Source organism: Zootoca vivipara, chromosome 12 (assembly GCF_965207765.1).
Source record: "Zootoca vivipara chromosome 12, rZooViv2.hap1.1, whole genome shotgun sequence".
In the NCBI taxonomy this organism is placed as follows: Eukaryota; Metazoa; Chordata; class Lepidosauria; order Squamata; family Lacertidae; genus Zootoca; species Zootoca vivipara.
Genome location: NC_142595.1, coordinates 30,278,874 through 30,301,553, shown reverse-complemented (window position 1 = coordinate 30,301,553; position 22,680 = coordinate 30,278,874). Strand labels below are relative to the sequence as shown.

General features: G+C 44.8%; 1 protein-coding gene and 1 pseudogene across 1 annotated transcript; one reads left to right on the top strand and one right to left on the bottom strand.

Annotated features, from left to right (window-relative positions):
• Nucleotides 1-286: 286 nt before the first annotated feature.
• Nucleotides 287-10,846, top strand: LOC148683912 (vomeronasal type-2 receptor 26-like). The gene is made up of 6 exons (XM_088654653.1): nucleotides 287-429; nucleotides 1,591-1,882; nucleotides 4,471-5,319; nucleotides 7,432-7,653; nucleotides 9,563-9,689; nucleotides 9,945-10,846. The coding sequence occupies exons 1-6, from the start codon at nucleotides 287-289 to the stop codon at nucleotides 10,844-10,846; spliced, it is 2,535 nt and encodes an 844-aa protein (XP_088510779.1).
• Nucleotides 10,847-21,217: 10,371 nt separating this feature from the next.
• Nucleotides 21,218-22,185, bottom strand: LOC118094705 (olfactory receptor 6M1-like; annotated as a pseudogene).
• Nucleotides 22,186-22,680: the final 495 nt, after the last annotated feature.

Genomic DNA, 22,680 nt, shown 5'->3' with positions numbered 1-22,680 from the left:
TGTTTTTCAGACTGCAGGGTGACAGACTGGACAAGCAATGCTGCTGGGAGTTTTATAGGATGCAAAGTGTCGCCACTGACCAGTAGAATGTAGAGACATTGTGACTGTGTGCTCTAAAGGGGGGACATTGTATACTAAAGAAGTAGGTTGGAGCAGTGGATATTGTTACAGAAGAAAGAGATTCACACCTACAGTTGTAATGCTGATCTTGTTGGTGTGCCTACTGATTGTATGGCTGGTGTTTCTTCCCCTAACTGATTGCAAGGCGCCTCCCTTTACTTGCAACATGAGAGATCCCCTCCGGATCCCACATGAGTATTATCAGCAAGGTGACCTCATCATTGGCAGTATATTTTCACAATTCTTCTCCTTTTTTGACACTATATCCTTCAAGCAACACCCCAATTTAATGTTTATTGAAGATGTCCTGTAAGGAAATTATCATTTTACTCCCAAAAATGTTCATGGTCACACTCTAACAATCACAGGTAGATAACAGAAAGACGGTGTTATATCCAGGTTTGGTCATACTCAGATAAGAATCACTGGAATCAATGCATTTGAGAAACTTTAGTACACTAATTCCAGTGTGTCTACTGTGAGTATAAGCAGTTGTTTAGGAGTCTACCAATTTCTCTGCCTTTCACATTTCTCTACAGATTTCTAAATATCCACCTGACCTTCTTATCAGCTATACTCTGTTATATATCATATACTCTTCTCCTTTTGGTTTTTGCTTCCCAGGTGGCGCTGTGGTTAAACCACTGAGCCTAGGGCTCGCTGATCAGAAGGTCGGCGGTTCGAATCCCTGTGACGGGGTGAGCTCCCGTTGCTTGGTCCCAGCTCCTGCCAACCTAGCAGTTCGAAAGCACATCAAAATGCAAGTAGATAAATAGGAACCGCTACAGCGGGAAGGTAAACGGCGTTTCCATGTGCTGCTCTGGTTTGCCAGAAGCGGCTTTGTAATGCTGGCCACATGACCTGGAAGCTATACGCCGGCTCCCTCGACCAATAATGCGAGATGAGCGCGCAACCCCAGAGTTGGTCACGACTGGACCTAATGGTCAGGGGTCCCTTTACCTTTACCTTTATATTTCAAGAATATATGAAATGGCACAAAATTATTATTAGTTCTTTCCATTTCTGAATTTCCCACAAGTCTTTATTTCGTGATTTATTTCATTGTCTTCTCTACAATCTGATTTTGAAATATGAACATTGAGACAGAACTGATTGAAGGATGCTTTGACCCAATTCCATCTTCGCAAAAGGTTGAGAAGCTCTGTCTTGCAGGGCATTGTCTCTACCATCTCCACAATTCTATGAGTCTAAATGTGCTTCCTTTTATCAGCCAAACAAAGCATCTTGTAATACTAAAAACAATTTAAAACTATTAAAACACCCCAAATATTTTTGTTTAAATTTTTATCTTTTTGAAGCTGTGTGTATAGATTGATTCTAAAGCTTTATATTCTACTGATGGGCATGCCAGAAAACAGATGCCTGTGGAAGAACAATGTGAACATGGCAGGCAGTTCATGATATCTGGAACATTATTGTGATGTGATGTGGCCTATGCTTTCTTTACAGCGTAGTGACAAAATACTACCAGCATGTCCTGGCCTTGCTGTTTGCAGTGAAGGAGATTAACGAGGATTCCAAGATCTTACCAAATGCTACATTAGGATTACACATCTATGACAGCTACTTCAATGATAAGATGACCTACCAGACTACACTTAACCTTCTCTTTAAAGTGAAAGAAATGGTACCCAACTACAAGTGTGATACAAAGAAAAATATAATAGCTGTCATTGGGGGACTTGACTCTGAAACCTCCCTTTGCATGGCTACCATCTTAAGCACATATAAGCTTCCACAGGTATGTATGTGAGGCATGGAGAAGCCTGTGAAGGAAAATTGAGTGCGGGGGGTGGAATGAGTCATGGTGGTATATCTTGCCTAATGATACAGTCATACCTCAGTTTAAGTACACCTCGGTTTGAGTACCGTGTTTCTCATATTTTAAGGCATCCCTACAAAATAAGGCATGGCAGGATTTTCCTGAGGTGGAAAAATATAAGGCATACCTCGAAAATAAGCCATGCCGGGTGGTGGGAGCAGGTCTGTGGCAAAGAAGGGTTGCTGCTGCCGCGTTAACCCCCGGGACCTGGCTGCAGCTTTTGCTTGTCGCGCACGCAGCCCCAGGACCCGGCTGCAGCCTTTGCCTGCCGCGCGCGAAGACCCGGTGGGAGCAGGTCTGTGGTCTGTACAGATACCAGTACTTAATTAAAAAATAAGACATCCCTTGAAAATAAGCCATGGTGTGTTTTTTTCAGGAAAAAATAAATATAAGACGTGTCTTATAATATGAGAAACACGGTACTTTCAGTTTAAGTACTCCACAGACCTGTCTGGAACAGATTAATCCACTTTCCATTACTTTCAATGTGAAAGTTCGCTTCAGGTTAAGTACGCTTCAGGTTAAATACGGACTTCCAGAACCAATTACTCTCATACTTCAGGTTAAGTACGCTTCAGGTTGAGTACTCTGCAGACCCGTCTGGAACAGATTAATCCACGTTCCATTACTTTCAATGGGAAAGTTCGCTTCAGGTTAAGTATGCTTCAGGTTAAGTACAGACTTCCGGAACCAATGGTGTACTTAAACCGAGGTACCACTGTACTTGGAATACACAAGTACCACACACATATAAGGTGGTAGACAATTTTGTCTACCTGAGTTCTACCATAACCAGAAGCTTATATAGGATAATTTGAGTGTATTGGTGTGTGTGTGTGTATTTATTGTTGTATATCTTGCCTGATGAGACAGTTCTTTGAATTTAAGTCCATTAAACTTGTTCCAGTGCTCTTTTTGTGGTAATATGTAAGAGAAAGGGGCAGACCAAAAGTAGAATATATTAGAAATTTCTATCTCACTGACAGAGTCTTCCCTGAGTCACTATAGAACAGCAACCTTTTTCAGCCGTGGGCTGGTCCACTGTCCCTCAGACCATGTGGTGGCCGGATTATATTTTTGGGGAAAAAATGAACGAATTCCTATGCCTCACAAATAACCCAGAGATGCATTTTAAATAAAAGGAAGCATTCTGCTCATGTAAAAACACGCTGATTCCTGGACCATTCGTGGGCCAGATTGAGAAGGCGACTGGGCCGCATCTGGCCCATGGGCCTTAGGTTGCCTACCCCTGATTTAGAACTTAGAAGTTAACAATCAGCATGATTTTCTCACTATGTAAACTGCAGAAAAAATGCCGAAAGCACAGGTGCCTCTTTTACATTACCTTCATAAACCTAATGAATGCCCTTGGCCTTGTCAGCCGAAAGGGACTCTTTACACTGCTCAGCAAGATAGGGTTCCCATCTAAGTTTCACAAGATGATTGTGTCCTTCCATCACCAGCAATTTCTTAATCGATGCTGAACTGAACAAGCATAGTGGCAAGGCAGCTACGGCTCACCTCCCCAAAAGGGAGAATGTGATTCTAACTACCAATATCAAGATGAAGGTCTACCAGGATTGTGTGTTGCTTTATAGAAGTGAGTTGTGGGCAATTTAAAACTTCCAGGAGTGATGCTTCAATTCCTTCCACATGTGCTGCATCAGGGGACTTTTGTTTTGTTTTGGGCATCACATGGCAGGACAGAGTCACAAACAAAAAACAAAAAACAAAACAAAACAGCTCTCCCAAACCTTGCAGAAGGAGTTGTTGTAGAGGTTTGACATGTTCTCAAGCCCTATCTGGATAGGAACAGACTTACTGTTCTAACTGATTTTAATACTGCATTTTCACAATGTCGTGATTTACCCAGGGACCTTACAGTGAAGAGAGGGTAAGAATACCAATCAGTGAATGATTGTCCAGTGCGCCTACCAACAAGAAGTCACAAATCCTGTATCTTTTTCACAGTTGTGTATTGACTTAGCTCAAGAAAGGCCTTCTCAGCATTTCTGCTTTTCACATCCTAGAGACATTTCTGCCTTTACGAAATACTTTGGGGACTGCTTGAAGGATGAGTTAGAGTGTCCTGTCCAATATTTGCCCTAGGGCAGGCATCCCCAAACTTCGGCCCTCCAGATGTTTTGGACTTCAATTCCCATCTTTCCCGACCACTGGTCCTGTTAGCTAGGGATCATGGGAGTTGTAGGCCAAAACATCTGGAGGGCCACAGTTTGGGGGTGCCTGCTCTAGGACTATAGAATGGAATGGAACCAATAATTTTCAGGGTCCTCAGCATTGCAAGATGCAGAGTCTGCTATTAATAGTCATAATATTTTAGAATACCATGAAGCAATGTGGACAAATCAGTTTCAAAATTCTTAAAAATTGGGAGAAATTGATGTGGCAGAGAAAAATAATAATTTTTCTCCAGTATGCCCTCTCAGAAAGCATACTACACTTCCAATCTGTTTTCAGCAATATATTTTTATTTTATTTTATTGCAGGTCTCTTATTTTTTATTTGGTCCTTCTCAGAGTATGAAAACCCAGTTCCCTTTCATCTACCGTGTGGTTCCCAATGAAGAGAATCAGTACCATTTGATTGTCCAATTACTTCTGCATTTCCACTGGACATGGGTCGGGATCGTTACATCAGGCAATGATAAAGGAGAGAATTTTGTGCAGACCTTGGTTCCAAAGCTTTCCCAGAATGGCATCTGTTTGGCTTTCACAGAAACAATGCCATCCCCGACAGACTTTTCCAACTTGCTTAATGAGTACCATATAGCAGGAGATATAGCCTGCTTTGTTAAAGACCACAAAGCAAAAGCAGTGATTGTATTTGCAGAAACTGCAGCTACATTTCGTTTTATATTCTTACTGTATCAAATACAAACAGTAAATATGGTAGAGACATCTCTAGGAAGAGTATGGATCTTGACAGCTCAATGGGACTTCCCAGCACTACAGTTTAACAGAAACTGGAGTATAGAAGTCTTTCGGGGAGCCCTGTCTTTTGCAGTTCACACCAATCAGATAGAGGAATTTCAACATTTCCTTCAGCCTTTAAATCCTTACTCACTCAGTGGAGACAGTTTTATCAAGGACTTCTGGCAGCAGGCCTTTGACTGCTTACTTTCAGATTCCCAGGAGCCTGTAGAGAGCAATGGAACTTGCACAGGTCAGGAAAAGCTGGAGAGCCTTCCAGGACCATTTTTTGAAATGAGGATGACTCCCCAAAGCTACAGTATATACAACGCTGCCTACGTGTTAGCCCATGCTTTACATGCAATGTATGCATTGAACCTGAAGCACAAAGCAGTGGCAGAACTTCCAAACTCACAACCATGGCAGGTAATTTTTAATTAAGCAAAGGATTTTGACAGTGATGAGAAAATGTGTAATACGTGGCTGGCCTGAAGCAGCCAACTCAGGAGGATGAATCCTATGGGGCAGCAGCCCTGCGGGCACCATACCCACTTTTACCACTGCTGCAAGACCCCAGTAAGTGAGGCTTTGGTGGGCCATGTGGTTGGGCGCCACTTGCTCATTTTGCTTCAGATGGTAAAACGAGATGGGCTGACCCTGGCTAATATATATTTATTAGAATTTTATATACTGCCCTTCATCACAATATCTCAGGGTGCTTCACATAATAAAACACAAGATAAAAACAGAAGTAAATACATAAAACAAAAATAATGAAACAATAACTGAAGCCCATCCCACAGACTTATTTAAAAGGCTGTGGAATTTCAATTAGCCAAGGCCTGGTTGAATGGGAAAAATACAGGTGAAACTCGGAAAATTAGAATATCGTCGAAAAGTGCATTTATTTCAGTAATACAACTTATTATTTTTTTCTTTTTCTTTTAATTTTTACAAATGCTTTCTTTTGGAAATTCCACAGTAATAAAACAAACAGTTACAATAATACAAAAATAAACATTGCTATTGTTTGTTTAGTCGTTTAGTCGTGTCCGACTCTTCGTGACCCCATGGACCATAGCACGCATAGCACGCAATTAATGAAATGTAATAGCAATAACATTGCTATTACATTTCATTAATTTCATCCCATTTATAATAGACCTGCCTAACGAGAAATAATTACAATTACAACAAATAAAGGCTTGACATATCTTGCTTTGCATGTCATGCATCTATCTCATCTATTGGTTTGACCTTATAAGTTGCATTACTGAAATAAATGCACTTTTCGACGATATTCTGATTTCCCGTGTTTCACCTGTATATAATGAAGTCATTAGATAAACCTCCCTGGGGAGAGCATTCCACAAATGGGGAGCCACGACAGAAAAGGTCAATTTTCATGTTGTCACCCTCTGGACCTCTCGTGGTGGAGGAGACACATGAAGAAGGTTCTCAGATTATGAACACATGGCCCAGGGTGGTTTATATCTTGGGGTAGTAGAGTCCTGAGCCATTTAAGTCTTTATAAGTAAAAATCAGCACTTTGACTTGGGCCTGGAAGACAAGCGGCAGCCAGCAGTCAGGTCAGGATTGGTATAATATATGCTCAAAGCATCTTGTCCTTGTGAGCAACGTGGTTGCTGAATTCTGCACCAGCGGAAGCTTCGGCACCATCTTCAGAGGCAGCCCTATGTCTAATGTGTTGCAGTAATCTAGCCTAGAGGTTACTGGAGCATAGACAATAGAAGTTAGGCTGGGCCACAAGCTGAAGCTGATGGAAGGCACTCTGCAGCACCACCTGAGCCTCAAGCGACAGCAGAGGATCCAGGAGTACCTCCAAGCTACGTACCTGCTCCTTCAAAAGGAATGTAACCCCATCAAGAGCAGGCAGCCTCCCAGCCATCTGCCTTTATGTTTAAATACTCTGTTAAGCACAGCACTAGACACCCAGCTTTAATTCCCCAGTTTTTCCCCAGATAGATATGTGGTTGGAATGGCTGCATGTCAGAATTCCTTGTTGTGAAGCTGATCTCTACAGAAAGCAGGACTGAAGTCGCTACCCATCAGCTTTGAGCATGTTAGACCCGTTGTGTGACTGAGTTCCCATTGGGGAACTCAAACATACAGCCAGTCTCTGCAGAAAGCAGGTTCAACATCATAGCTGATAAGCTGATAAATAATAACTGTAAGCCTCAAGTGATCAACAGTCCTTAAAAGTGCCACACGGGGCTCTTTGAATCCAGATCAGTTCAGACTGAATCAAACTACATTGCAAAACACTGATTCAGGGTCTCAGCTGAATCTTCTCATTGACACATACCGTACTTTTGATTGTAACTATTGTTTTTATATTGTTGTTAAATTGTCTTGTATAGCCTGCTGGTTAGAAAAGTGGACTATAGGTATGACCAAAATAAGCAAAAAAGAAAAAGAAAAAGAATGATGTTATAAAAATATTTTTATGGTTGTCTCTCTTCTTTTTTCTTTCTTTCTTTTCTTTAAAAAAAACTTATTTCACCTCTTCAAATTCAGCTTCACCATTTCTTGAGGAGCATCTCTTTTAATAACAGCATTGGGGATCAGGTGTCTCTGAATGAAAAAGGTGAATTAGAAGGTGGATTTGATATTATAAACTGGATTACTTTCCCAAATAGATCTTTCATGAAGGTGAAAGTAGGGAGGATGGGTCCATGGGGAGGCAGACAGTTCACCATCAATGAGAAGATCATCACATGGCACAAAGTGTTTAACCAGGTAGGGTCTGGTATTTGGTTTCAGGTACAAAATATCAGTAGATATTCTAGTACAAATCCTCAATGTATTTATTTATTTCCAAGATTTATATCCAATCATCTAAGGTAGGTCTTTAAGGTGGTTTACAAATATATTTGAAAATACTAACATATGGAAAATTTTCACTTTAAAACACATGGAAACACTCATTCATAGTTCTTTTACTTGAGAGATTTCCAAATAAGTAACTTTAACAATTTAAAGTAGATCTCTGTGGAGAGTACAGTGCACCTGCCATCAACTCAGCATAGGAAATGTTGTGAACTATTAGTATGTAATAAAGTAATATTTTGCAAACTGTTATGTCCTTTATTTAAACACTGTGTTGAAGCCTAGTGAAGTTATGTAGGACATGGAATCAATAAGGTTTTGGCTTGTTGGGAGTGTTAAAGAACACTCTTGCCTTATGAGATTATTGGGCCAAACTGAGTATGATGTTAATTGTTAGAATGCAATTAATACAAAAATCCTAAAAAATGTAAATAGAAAACATACGTGTCCTGAAGAGCAATGGGGCAGGGAGTTCAGCACAGTGAGGATCGTTATCAGTCCAGAGCATGACTGCTTATTTGTTCTGGCTGTTTTGGATTAATTTGCAATGTTAAAAAGCTTAAGGAACACATTTAAATGCATTTTCTCTTAAAATAAAAAATGGAAATGTATTTCCTTTAAGATATTCATTTATGACACATATTTTAGTTTTTAGGGGTTTTTAAAGATGTGAACTGTATTGGAATATTTATTAAGTGTCAAATCTAGAGATAACTAGAAGGGGGATGTATAGAATAGTTCATGTTTAATTTGTCCCTTGTCATATAAGCCACTAGCCTTCTATAACGCCTCAATGGAGCAAGCATTAGGACAGTGAAACTTTGTGTAATGTACATTGTAGGAGAACACATCTCTTGACCCAGAAAAGATGAACTTATTTTGCATCGAACCTGTATCCTCTCTTATGCCAATACTTCAATACTTTCAATGTGATTGCTTCATGGAGATAAGAATATACAACAGGTGTGCACCAGTCACAAGATTCATCTAGTATCTGTATTTTGCAGATACAGCCTCTTTACCATGGAAAAAAGTTATTGCTTCACTGAATCCCATAGGGGAAGGGATGGTGGTCAAAAGAGGTCATTGATCCCCATGAAAGAGTTGGGTGGGGGAAATGTCATGGCCCAATGAAAATCCTGTTATTCCAAGAATCATTGACTCCTACCCCATGGAGTTTTGGGAATACAGCTACTTTTTGCTGGGATAGATCTCTCCATGAGGAAGAGCCATGGCTTATCGGTAGGACATCTGTTTTGTATGCAGGCAGAAGACAATACTGAGCTACGTAGATGGATCAATGTATCCATCTGTAAATGGCAGCTTCCCATGATTTTTTTCCTATGTCCCCCCTGCAAGGAGATAATGATGGTGGTAAAAACAAATGCAAAATATATCCATGTGAAAAACAATGCAGCCCTTGCTTTAGAAATGTGGCAATTTTTATGCAACCTAGTACAGTGGTACCTCGGTTCACAAACACAATTGGTTCCCGAAGTCTGTACTTAACATGAAGCGTACTTAACCTGAAGCGAAATTTCCCATTGAAAGTCATGGAAAGTGGATTAATCCGTTCCAGATGGGTCCGCGGAGTACTTAAACTGAAAATACTCAAACCGAGGTGTACTTAAACCGAGGTATGACTGTACCAGATTGACTCAGACCATGAGAGAGTTCATGATCCAGCTCAATACACCCTAATTTGGGGCATGAGAAAAACTCAAACCACTCCAATTTGCCTTGTAATCTAGGTAGCACACAACCAATTAATGCACACCCTCAGTATACTAGCCCTTTCCTTCATTGCATTTCTGAATAGATACCACCTTCTTCCGTGTGTAATAACATGTGTCATCCAGGTTTTGTGAGAAAAAAGAAGGAGGGAGAGCCATTCTGTTGCTACGATTGTGACCCATGTGCAGAAGGGAAGATTTCTAATCCAGAAGGCAAGTGTTAACCATGTTATCATATGAACATGATTCCACCCTCAGCACCAGTGGCTCTGTAAAGTTTGTGTGGATTTAGATGATAAAGCTTGCAGTGCTAAACTTTATTTATAGATATGGGAATTTTGTAGGCATATGTACATGTCGAAGTCTCTTTCTGCATGATTGTGAACATTGCTTACCCAGTACTCTGTATAGTTCAGACATTTGCCCATGTCCATTGACTGAGTTGTGATCATGTCTTTTCCTCTCCAGATATGGACAATTGTATAATGTGCTCAGAAGATCAGTATCCAAATGAAGACCAAGATGGATGTCTCCCCAAGATGTTACACTTTCTGTCCCATGATGAAAATTTGAGCATCACTTTAGTTTTCATGGCATTTTCATTTTCTGTGATCACTGCTTTCGTGCTTAAAATATTCATTAAATACAAGGAAACTCCCCTTGTTAAAGCCAACAATCGGGGTCTCACGTACACTCTGCTCATCGCCCTCTTGCTTTGCTTCCTCTGCTCTTTGCTGTTCTTTGGAAGACCTCAGAAAGTGACCTGCCTCCTAAGGCAAACAGCTTTTGGCATCGTCTTCACTGTGGCTGTTTCTTCCGTGTTGGCAAAAACCACCACAGTGATTTTGGCATTCATGGCCACAAGGCCAGGATCCAGGATCAGGAACTGGGTGGGGAAAAGACTGGCAGCTTCTATTGTTTTCTCCTGCACCATCATTCAAGGAGCTCTTTGTACTGTGTGGCTCCTTACTGCTCCTCCATTCCCACATTTGGACATGGACACTTTGGATAAAGAAATTGTGGTTGAATGTAATGAAGGGTCTGTCCCTATGTTTTATTCTGTTCTTGGGTACCTGGGGTTTCTGGCTCTTGTCAGCTTTGCTGTGGCTTTTCTTGCTAGGGAGTTGCCAAGCACTTTCAATGAAGCCAAGTTCATCACTTTTAGCATGTTAGTGTTTTGCAGTGTGTGGGTCTCTTTTGTGCCAACTTACCTGAGCACAAAGGGAAAATACATGGTGGCTGTGGAGATCTTCTCCATCTTAGCCTCTACTGCTGGTTTATTGGGCTGTATCTTTGCTCCTAAATGTTATATAATTGTCATGCGGCCTGAACTGAACAGCAGGAAGTACTTAGGAAGGACAATGAAGTAGAAGTTTGTAGCTTGGGCCATATATTTCTTCCGAGATATTGATGTGAGTTCTTCTTTACTGGTTTGGAATTCTAAGCTGATATCTTTCATTCATTGAGCGTTAAAAACAGATGATCAGTGCTCAAGGATTTAGGAACTCATTTACAGATGTTGTTTGGTCTCCACTTTTGGAGTGTAGAAATAAATAGAAGCTATCAGAGGTACAGCTGTCTTACACCAACCCATAGTACACCACAACTATATTTCTCTTTTGGAATGGATTTTTGTTTTCCCCCCCCCGACTAGACAAAGGGGTAATGGCCAATTCGGTAATGCAATAACTTCTGTTTCCAAAGTGCAGATTGGGAAAAAATAATACATGTAATTGGCTCATTCATTCTGTTACTCACATATGAGAGACTACTTGTGCCAACGTGGATCTGACATTAAATAATATGAATGCTGGGGAAAATTATAGGCTTCATTTTCACTTATGAAATATCAATATTGATCTATATGTTTAAATTAGGGTTAGTGGAATATTCTTATTGTTAATATCAGCTGAGTTGCTTTTGGTCATTTTCTATTGATGATCATCAGGTTTCAAAATAAGCTTCTTTTTTTGTTAGGAGAGTTCTGTAGGATCTTAATACAATGCATTTTAATGAACTAACTGTCCTGATAGAATAGTAATGAAGTTGGGGTATATTAATTAATCCCACAGGGCTAAAACAAATACTTTGGTGCTTTGAATGAATGCAGAAAATATTTGAGGTTGTAGATAATAATGTTGGAGCCTCACTACTCTCAAGGGAGCTAGGAGACCAAATATCATCAAAATGAACTAAAATAGGCTAATAATACATTAATGTTTGGCTCCAATAAGGAAATCTGAAGTGGGCCGTGTGTGTTTGTCCTCATTCTTCCTTCCTGTATATAAAGGCAAAATGGAATGGATTTAGAACTATTTTTAAAAGTAGTTTTAAATTTTAGATTTTAAATGGGTTTCTTTTTCCCTTCCCCTATGTTTGCATACACATTATAAAAAAGAAATTTGATGAGAGTCAATGTAATTTAAATGAAATTTAAATGAATAAATTTAAATGAAAAAGTATGAAACCCCTGAAGAAATCTGTGAATGTCAGCTATTAGTGGGTCATGTTGCAATGTCCATCACATGTTTTGCGACAGAAGCATTCCTGACATTTAGTTAGTGACTATAACTCATCCTCCTACCCAGAAATCACATAACATTTTACAAAGAAGCAGAGCTACCAATAATGAACTGTTTTTTCACACTTTTTGCATATCATTTTTGTCATCATTTAACAGAATTTGAATAAAATATATTTCATTGTCATATATATATGGCTTCAGGAGGGGAGATGAGTGAGATGAGTGCATAAAGGAGAAAGAAACCAGAACAAAGGAGGGAGGGAACTGAAGCAGGATGAAACCCACCAACATTCAACCCATAGAATCATAGAGTTGGAAGAGACCACAAGGGCCATCCAGTCCAACCCCCTGCCAAGCAGGAAACACCATCAAAGCATTCATGACAGATGGCTGTCAAGCCTCTGCTTAAAGACCTCCAAAGGAGGAGACTCCACCACACTCCTTGGCAGCACTGTCCAACAGCTCTTACTGTCAGGAAGTTCTTCCTAATGTTTAGGTGGAATCTTCTTTCTTGTAGTTTGAATCCATTGCTCCGTGTCTGCTTCTCTGGAGCAGCAGAAAACAACCTTTCTCCCTCCTCTATATGGCATCCTTTTATATATTTGAACATGGCTATCATATCTCCCCTTAACTTTCTCTTCTCCAGGCTAAACATACCAGCTCCCTAAGCCATTCTTCATAAGGCATCGTTTCCAGGCCTTTGACCATTTTGGTTGCCCTCCTCTGGACACGTTCCAGCTTGTCAGTATCCTTCTTGAACTGTGGTGCCCAGAACTGGTGAGGTCGGAGAAATTCATAGATTTCTTCAGCGGTTTAATACTTTTTCATTTAAATTTATTCATTTAAATTCCATTTAAATTGAATTGAATGGACTTTTAAACTAGGCGTACAAATAATTGAAAACAGCAGCAATTTATTACTTTTACCCCACCCATCTAACTGGATTGCCTCAGTCACTCTGGGTTACTTCCAACATAATAAAAACACAGCAAAACGAATACATTGGCAGTATGTCTGCACATCATTTAGTGTATCCATTTTTGTACATTATTGTCTTCCTGTAATCAATTCATGGTTCTTAAATGGGTTGTTATGGGAGAAGGCTCCTATCTCAGCTTAACAGAAAATGAGGTTGGTGCTTTATCAATCTGTGTGACAGTAAGTTATACAGAAGTCAGACTAGAACACCCTATACTCAGATTTGTAGCTGTCTGGAAGAAAAAGCTGAGAGGTGATGTATTAAAGTTGATGCTGTATGCTATTGGGAGACCTGATATTGTGTTATAACCTTGTGCCATCTGATTCAGGTAGACAAATAGATAAATTCCACAGCTTCCCAATCATATTTTTAGTGTACAGTCATTAAACTGTGGTTTTGAACTGCAATCTACTGTATCTGTAAAATCCTATTCAAACTTTTGTGATGTAGATGAATCTCCAATACAGTGGTTTACAAACAGTCCCATTTACGAACACCTCCATTTACGAACGCCACGGACCCAGAAGTGTTTACATCTGGGTTCCGTGGCGTCGGATGCACAGACGTGATCTGCACAGTGTGGGCGTGCACAGAAGCGCACTATCGGTGCTTCGCGCACGTGCAAAAGCATGCCTTCAGGGAGCGAATGCCTCCATTTACGAATGCCTCCGTGGAACGGATCACATTCGTAAACCGAGGTTCCACTGTATTAAAAGAAATGGAAGGCTGTAAAGAAGCTCCAATTTAGGATGGTGCTATTTTTCTAGAAAAAGAGGTGCCGGAACGCACAAAAAAACGTGTTAGAAACTGAGATACGAAAGCTAGGAGCTAATGACACCATAAACCAGTGATGGCGAACCTATGACACGCGTGTCAGACGTGACACACAGAGCCCTCACTGCTGGCACGCGCCCCATCAGCCCATTCACACTGTTGTCCCCCCCCCAATTTGTTCTCCCGTTCCTCCTCACGCTACAGCTTGTCTCCACTGTGTTAAAACCCGGATCCCTTTTTTGTGTGTCTTTTGTTGCTGGTAGCCAGAGATTGGTTTTTAACCCTTTCTGTGCTGTTGTTTCTGGTGCTTTGGCAGACGATGATTGGGTGTAACAGCGTTCATTTTTAACCCGTTCTGTGCAGGTTTTTTTGGCGCTTTGGCAGACTATGTCAGTGCTTCGTGTTAGTTCCAGCAAAGGTATTATTTGTCATTTATTTCTGTTCTCTCCCCCCCCCAAAAAAGCGCAGCAGCTTTGGGGCACCACCCCCCCAAAAGCAAAGCAACTTTTGCACCCCCCCAAAAAACCTCCCAAACTTTAGTCAGCAGCGCCTCCCAAAAAGCTCAACAACTCTGGGCACTTTGTGATAAATAAGGGGTTTTTGGTTTGGTTTGGTTAAATAATTAGTTTTTGATTTATTAAAGACAGTTATATATTACAATTATACATTTTTGTTATTTAAACTATAAATATCGCAAATTATGGTTTTTTTCTTGAAGTGACACACCACCCGAGTTATGCTCTGTTTTTTGGCGAATTTTGACACACCAAGCTCAAAAGGTTGCCCATCACTGCCTTAAACCTAGGCACCATAAACCATAAACAGAATGTCTAGGCACACTTTTTAATAAGAAGAATACAAAGCTGAAAATGAATGAACTGCAGCTAAAATATTATGTTCATTTTTCACATGGTCTAGTCCTTCCCCATATATTCTGAATAAGGTCTCTTCTCCAGTCTTCAGAGAGTAGCTGGAAGTGGGAAGGCAGAAAAAGGGTTCTCATTTCCTCCCACTCTGCAGTTTTAATCAGAAATCTTAGGTGCAGTACTGCATCCAGAGATCAGAAACTGCTCATTCTAATGAAATTCCCTGTAGCAAAATGTGAGGGACGAGGGATACAGGGAAGTCCCTCCCATCTTAAGTTCCAGCCCATCCCCAAGCGCGGGAGAGAGTAAGGAGAGCTCTGCCTCCAGCGGAGAGTCAGGAAGTGGTGTCCGAGGCTCAGGCAAGGTTGTGGAGCCCAGGCCGCAGGTGGGACAGGAAGTAGGACGCACAGGGGGGAGGCCAATTCCCCCAACTCCCGAATTGCGACGCAAACGTAGGGGGAAGAGGTTGGGTCTGCCAAAGCTGTGGTGCTGGAAGAAAACGCGCCAATCGCCATTCGGGAGTTCAGACACCTCACCTTAAGGATGCATTTTTACTGCTCTGAACACTGTAAATAATCAGCACTTAATAAAAACCTTAAAAGACCATGCTGGAGTCGTTACTCTAGAGTAGCCATATCAGGCCCTCTGACAGCAACTCCCGAATCTTTTTTTTGGCTACTTTGGAGTGCAGCGATGAGCGCTCAAGAGGCTGAGCATTGGAGGCTGGAGGCCGAAGCAGCGAAGCAGGAGCTGCAGAACCTCACAGCGCACGCACAGCAGCAATTGCATGCCGCTCAGGAGGAAGCGAGAGGGGCGCAGGAGGAGCTGAACAAGCTGGTGGACCAGGTGAGGACAAAAGAGGAGACTGAGAAACAGCTAAGGGTGATGGTTTTGGACCTACAGAAGAAGTTGGAAGAGGAGAAAGCCGCTAGAGGTGGGGGGGTGCCCCAGCCGCAGCTAGTCCAAGTGAGAAGGGGACAGAGCCTAGTCACCAAGTTTAGCGGCGACCCTAGGGAGTACCTAGGATTCGAGACAGAAATAAATTATGCGCTGGAATTGCATGCAGCAGAATTCCCAGATGACGCGCACAGAGTCTCCTTTATCATAGAGCATTTGACGGGGGCCGCCCGAGAATGGGTAAGACCGCTCATCGCGCAAAAAAATCCTTGCATGAAGAACGCAAAATTATTTCTAGAAGCTTTAAAAATAATGTACGCTAGTGACAGTGAAATGGAGGCCACTAAAGAGGAGCTTCATAACTTAACACAAGGAAAATCGACAGTTAGGGACTACTGGGCGAGATTCACCATGCTGGTGCACAAACTGGGGTGGGATCTGCAAAGTGAGCCAGTGAAATCAGCCTTCTACATGGGTTTGCACGCAGACGTTAAGGATGAGCTGGCAAGAGGTCCCAAACCGCGAACTATGGATGAGTTAAGCAAAGCGGCGCTAGCGGTGGGGGTGAGACAGGAATCCAGATGGAATGACAAACAAGCGACGCGCGCAGCAAAACCTGGGTTCCCACGCTCCCAGGACAGACCACATCACCAAACCCCACCCCAGGGCCCGCCCCCACACCCGCCCAGGCCAAGCCCAGAGCCGGAACCGATGGAGATCGGAGGAGCGCGCGCGCGGGCTTTTCAAACCCCGGCGGCGCCAAGACGCAAGGAGGGAAGAGGCGGGAATTGCTTTCTCTGCAACTCCCCCAGGCATCGCGTCAAAGACTGCCCTCATCGCAGAGAGTGGCAAGGAAAGGCGGGAACGGTTGTACCTTCCCCAGCTGACGCAGCACCACAGCAGGGAAACGAGACAGCCTGGCTGCAGGAGACAAGGGGGAGCGGCCAGGCACAGTCAGCAGACAACAGCCCCCGCCCGCCCACCCGCACAGAGAGGAGCACAGCCAGCCCACCCCTCCCAGAGCAGGAGTGGTTCTAGAAGTCACGCTCACGCTCCCAAATGGCTATCCCCTGACAGTCCTCGCCTTAATTGACAGTGGTGCCTCAGCCAACTTCTTCTCGAGAAACTTTGCGGAAGAGCACCAGATCCAACTTCTGCAGCTGGATTTTCCCCTGCACGTGGCCACCATTGACGGCAGAGAGCTGCTGGGAGGGGCCATCACGCATCAAACCCCCCCCATGAGAATGACGGTGGGAAGGCACTCAGAGACACTGGCTTTCAACGTCACAACCATCTCAGACCCCCCCATCGTCTTGGGCATGAGCTGGCTGACGCGCCACGACCCCTCCATAAGTTGGCACCAGAGATGCATCACTTTTGGATCGGACTTTTGTCTGGAACATTGCATGCAGCACCAACCAGGGGAGGGGCCTCCGATAGCCACGGTGGCCACCATGCACGTCAAGGGGGGTGAGGCAATACCCAAGCCGTACTGGGACCTGCAGGAGGTCTTCAGCGAAGCGGAGTCCGACCACCTACCCCCACACAGGCCTTTTGACTGCCAGATCAACCTGATGCCAGGGGCAACCATACCCCCAGCCAAGCTGTACGCCATGTCAGATCAGGAACTGGAGGATCTGCGCGCTTTCATCGACAAGAACCTCAAGCGGGGGTTCATCAGAGAAAGCAAGGCAGCAGGGGGCAGCCCGGTCTTCTGGGTGGACAAGAAAGACACGCAACAGCGCCGTCTGGTGGTGGATTTTAGACGGCTGAATTCGGTGACAGAGCCAATGGCTTTCCCCATGCCCAGAGTGGATGATCTCCTGACAGCGGCACGCAGGGGCAAGATCTTCACCAAGCTCGACCTAAGAGGGGCGTACAACTTGATTAGGATCCGGGAGGGTGATGAATGGAAAACCACGATGTTCACGCCTCTGGGCTCTTTTGAATATCTGGTGATGCCCTTCGGGTTGCAAGGGGGCTCAGCATGCTTCCAGGCCTTCATGCACCACGTCCCGGGGTCCCTCCTCTTCAAGAACTGCTTGGTCTTTCTGGATGACATCCTTATCTACTCCAATGACCCAGTGCAGCATGTGAAGGATGTCAGGGAGGTGTTGCAGCGCCTGAAGGACAACCACCTGTATGTGAAGCTGGAGAAGTGCAAGTTTCACACCAAAGAAGTGGACTTCCTAGGCTACAAGCTGTCAGACAAGGGGCTGGCGATGGACAAGGACAAGGTGCAGGCCATCCTGGACTGGCACAGCCCCAGGACGCGCAAAGATGCCCAACGCCTACTAGGCTTCGCGAACTTCTACAGGAAGTTCATCAAGAACTTCTCTCGCGTCACGGCTCCTATCACCGACTGCCTGAGAGGCAAGCAGAAGTTCCGGTGGACACCAGAGGCGCAAGCAGCGTTCGAAAGCCTCAAGAGGGTATTCGCTTCAGACCAGCACCTGTTCCACGTGGTGCAGGATGCGCCCCTACGCCTGGAGACAGATGCTTCGGACAAGGCTCTGGGAGCGATTCTGTTGCAACTGGACGCCAACAGAGAGTGGAGACCCTGTGCCTTCTTCTCCAGGAAGCTGACCCAGCCGGAACGCAACTACACAGTGTTTGACAGGGAACTTCTCGCGATCCACGCTGCGTTCCAGCACTGGCGACACTTCCTGGTGGGCGCCAAGCACCCCATCCAGGTGTGCACAGACCACAAGAACCTGGAGTTCTGGAGAACTGCCAGGGTGCTCAACCAGAGGCAGATACGGTGGGCAGAGTTCTTCTCGAACTTCAACTTCTCCATCCACTACATCCCGGGAGAGCAGAATGTCAGGGCGGATGCCCTCTCCCGCAAGCCAGAGTACATGGAGGAGGAGTTGCCACCGGCACCCAGGCATATTTCCCCCCCATCAGCATGGTCCTGCGGAGCAACAGTGGTGAGCGAGGCAGAACTCACAGCACTGACAGCAGCTGATGAATTTGCCACCCGCATCTTCAGAGAACTGAGAGGGGGGGGGAGCAGGCCAAAGACTTTGAGGAAAGGAGGGGTTTGCTTTTTTACAAGGGAGCCCTGTACCTGCCAACCAAACAGCTGAGAGGTAAGGCCCTCAAGCAGATGCACGACAACCCAACGGCGGGTCATTTTGGAAGGGACAAAACCACTCGCCTAGTCATGAGACACTTCTGGTGGCCAGGGGTGCGGGAGGATGTTCGGGATTATGTAAGGGGATGTGACACCTGCCAGCGAGCAAAGGTGGTCAGAGCGCCACCAGCTGGTTTGCTGGAGCCCTTAGCCACACCGCACAGGCCGTGGGAAGTAGTGTCCATGGACTTCATCACAGACCTGCCGTCGTCCAGGGGCAAGACCGCAGTGTTGGTGGTGGTGGACCTCATGTCCAAAATGTGCCATTTTATACCGTGTGCCAGGGCGGTCTCGGCAGAAGAGACGGCCAAACTGTTTGTTGACCACGTATTCAGACTGCATGGATTGCCTTTAAGGGTTATTTCGGATCGTGGCCGCCAATTTGTTTCCAGGTTCTGGCGGCGGCTCATGAACCTCCTGCAGGTGGAGGTCAGCTTGTCGACGGCTAGGCACCCGCAAACCAATGGACAGGCGGAGCGGATCAACGCCATTCTGCAGCAGTACCTGAGATGTTACGTCAGCCAGAGGCAAACGGACTGGGTGGATCGCCTGCCACTGGCAGAATTTGCCTACAACAATGCGGTGCACGTCTCCACAGGGGTGTCGCCCTTTAAGGCCAACTACGGGCGCGACCTCAGATCTTTCCCGGAGAGGGAGGGGGAGGAGGAGGAAGAGGGCCCACAGGCAGAGGATTGGGCAGAGGACCTGGAGACGGTGCACCAGCAGCTCAGAGAACACTTGGAGAGGGCCAAGGAAGCGTACAAGAAGGGGGCAGATCGCCACAGGCGACCGGGAGAGGTCATCAGGGTGGGGGACAAGGTTTGGTTATCCTCGGAAGGTCTTCCCACCAGGGGGCGATGCAAGAAGTTAGCACCCAGGAGGCTGGGCCCCTTCACGGTCACGCAACAGGTCAACCCGGTAGCCTTCAGGCTAGCACTGCCGGAGGACATGAGAGTGCACCCAGTGTTTCATAGATCGCTGCTGTCGCCGTACAGGGAAAGTACCAGGTTCAGGGACAGCGATCAGCCTCCAGAGGGAGGGGGGGAGACGGGAGACGCCCGACAGCTCAATGAGGCAACTGAGATTTTAGACTCAAGGAGAGGGGTGAGAGGACTGGAGTACCTGATAGCATGGGAGGACACTCCGCCGTCCCACAATGAGTGGATACCGGCCACAGAAGTACCTGAGGAATTTTTAGTGGAAGAGTTCCACGCCCTGTTCCCCCACAGGCCCAAGCCCTGGCACATGGAAAGGGAGGGAGAGGGGGAGGGGCAGGAGGAAGGGATAGCAGGCAGCAGCTCTCCATGGAGATGGGAAGCGGAATTTGAGGACACGGAAGAAGAGGTGTGGGTTTCACCGAGGTCAACGACGTCAGAGGCAGGAGAGGACTGGCAGAACATTTTTACTCCCACCAGCTCTGACGCCACTGACTTCTTGGGATTCCCGTCTTCTCAGGGGGAAGGAGAAAGATCGCAGGATTGGGGGGAAATTTTTACACCCACAGGCTCGGATGCCACAGACTTCTTGGGGTTTCACTCGTCCCCAGCAAGCGGAGAGCCACTAGGAAGGGGGGGAGAGGAGCCTGGGAGGGGGATGGATGTGAGGGACGAGGGATACAGGGAAGTCCCTCCCATCTTAAGTTCCAGCCCATCCCCAAGCGCGGGAGAGAGTAAGGAGAGCTCTGCCTCCAGCGGAGAGTCAGGAAGTGGTGTCCGAGGCTCAGGCAAGGTTGTGGAGCCCAGGCCGCAGGTGGGACAGGAAGTAGGACGCACAGGGGGGAGGCCAATTCCCCCAACTCCCGAATTGCGACGCAAACGTAGGGGGAAGAGGTTGGGTCTGCCAAAGCTGTGGTGCTGGAAGAAAACGCGCCAATCGCCATTCGGGAGTTCAGACACCTCACCTTAAGGATGCATTTTTACTGCTCTGAACACTGTAAATAATCAGCACTTAATAAAAACCTTAAAAGACCATGCTGGAGTCGTTACTCTAGAGTAGCCATATCAGGCCCTCTGACACAAAATGCACCTAGAACAATGGGAGTTTCAAACACTGACCATAAACACCTAGCTGAATGAATGAATGAATGAATGAAAGCTTGTTCTCTTATAATGGCAAGGGCACACCCTTGAGAGATGCCAGAATGGAGTTCTCATGAAAAAAAGGTGCTGAATTCTGGGCAGGGTGCCATTTTACGAAAGATTACAGAAGTCTGCCTCTGGGGTACAGTTTGTTCATCCCCTCCATCAATATTCCACCAAAACACTCCTGTTTCCCCTATCCTGTTGACCCTGCCTGCTCAGTTTACAAATGAATTACTCATACACATTTGAGTTCCTACACTGCAGCCTACTCATTTTGCTGGTGCAGAATCTCTGTCTGGTTGAACAAGAAGAGAGAACTGAAGAAAGCAGCTACTGAACATATGATATTTATTGTCCAAAGGTCTTATCAATCTCTTCTAGCTGAATGAATACTTGGGAAGGCATGACAATGGAGAAGGCAGATCAGAAAGGTTACTATATTAAGATCAAGGGTGCTAAGGGGTCACGAGTTCAATCCAAATGCTTAATCAACTGTTTTCCTGAATATTGCACCAATTTTCTTCACTGCATCTTTCAGCACATCCTTGACCACTTTATTTCTAAAGCTATAGATAATTGGATTAAGTAAAGGAGTAACCACAGTGTTAAGAACAGTGGCCGCCTTATTAAAATCCATAGAAGAGTTTCCAGCTGGCCTGACATAGATGAATATGGAGCTGCCATAATAGAGGGAGGCCACAGTGATATGAGAGCTGCAGGTGCTGAAGGCTTTCCTCCAACTTGGGCTGAGGGCATCCTGATCACAGTAACAATGATGCAGAGGTAGGAGACAGCTGTCACAGAGACGGAGCTCAGGAGCGTAAAACAAGAAGAGGCAAATTCTATATTTTCAACCAGGGTGGTGTCTGCACAGATTAACAGTGTCAACGGGGCTGTGTCGCAGAAGAAATGATCAATGACATTGGGGCCACAGTAAGGTAGTCCCGACTTGAAGATCAGACCAAGAGCTATACAAATGAAGCTTCCAAACCAACAGAAGAGCACCATCAGCATGCAGACCTGGCTACTCATTATGGCCGTGTAGCGCAGTGGGTTACAGATGGCTAAGTAGCGATCCACAGACATGGCCCCAAGCAGGAGAACTTCTGTGGTCCCACAAAGAAAGTACAGTGTTATCTGGACAGCACATCCAAAAAAGGAGATGGTTTTATTCTTTGTGATGAGAAGGCTTAGCATCTTCGGTGTGACTGTGGTGGTGATGATAATCTCCAGCCAGGAGAGTTTGCTCAGAAAATAGTACATGGGGCTGTGAAGGCGGAAGTCAAGGCGGATTATGAGGATGACCAGAGCATTGCCAAATAATGATAATGTATACATGACCAGAAAGATGCAGAACAGTGGCAGCTGCATCCCCTGAAGACTAGAGAAGCCAAGCAACACAAACTCTGTCACGGCTGTTCCCGAGATATTTTCTTTTCCATTCAGGATCATTGTGCCATGGAACTGTAACCAGAAATCCCCCACAAAAGTGTGATGTTACTAAGGATTGTGCATAAGAGGCTGGACACAATAAAGAGTGTGAAAGAAGAAGAATGATATAAGAAATCTGGGACCAACATTTCTGATAAAGTAGTTTTTGTAAGATTCCTCTTTCAGAAAACAGAACATTGAATCTTACTTCAATGCACACAATCACCAACTAACTAAAGACTTGCTGCATGGAGGCTGTTTTTTGTTTTATTTTTGTTAGAGTGTTCAAGATCTTAGGACAGCTTTTAGTTAAAAGAGAAAATGCAACAAATTGCATACAAAATCCATACAATTTATATTCAAACTTTATTGTTTTAATTTTGGTTCCTCTGTTTTGTTTTTGCTGGATTGGAGTTGATTAAATTTTGGGGTTGGTGGTTATTTTAACTTAAAGGTAAAGGTAAAGGGACCCCTGACCATTAGGTCCAGTCGTGACCGACTCTGGGGTTGCGTGCT

Bases quoted from the DNA above. Each gene is read 5' to 3' on its own strand.
- LOC148683912 (XM_088654653.1), top strand. From the start codon at position 287: ATGAGAGATCCCCTCCGGATCCCACATGAGTATTATCAGCAAGGTGAC. The intron at 7,654-9,562 runs GTAGGGTCTGGT...ATTTCTGAATAG, and splicing joins GGCACAAAGTGTTTAACCAG to ATACCACCTTCTTCCGTGTG. The intron at 9,690-9,944 runs GCAAGTGTTAAC...TTTCCTCTCCAG, and splicing joins GAAGATTTCTAATCCAGAAG to ATATGGACAATTGTATAATG.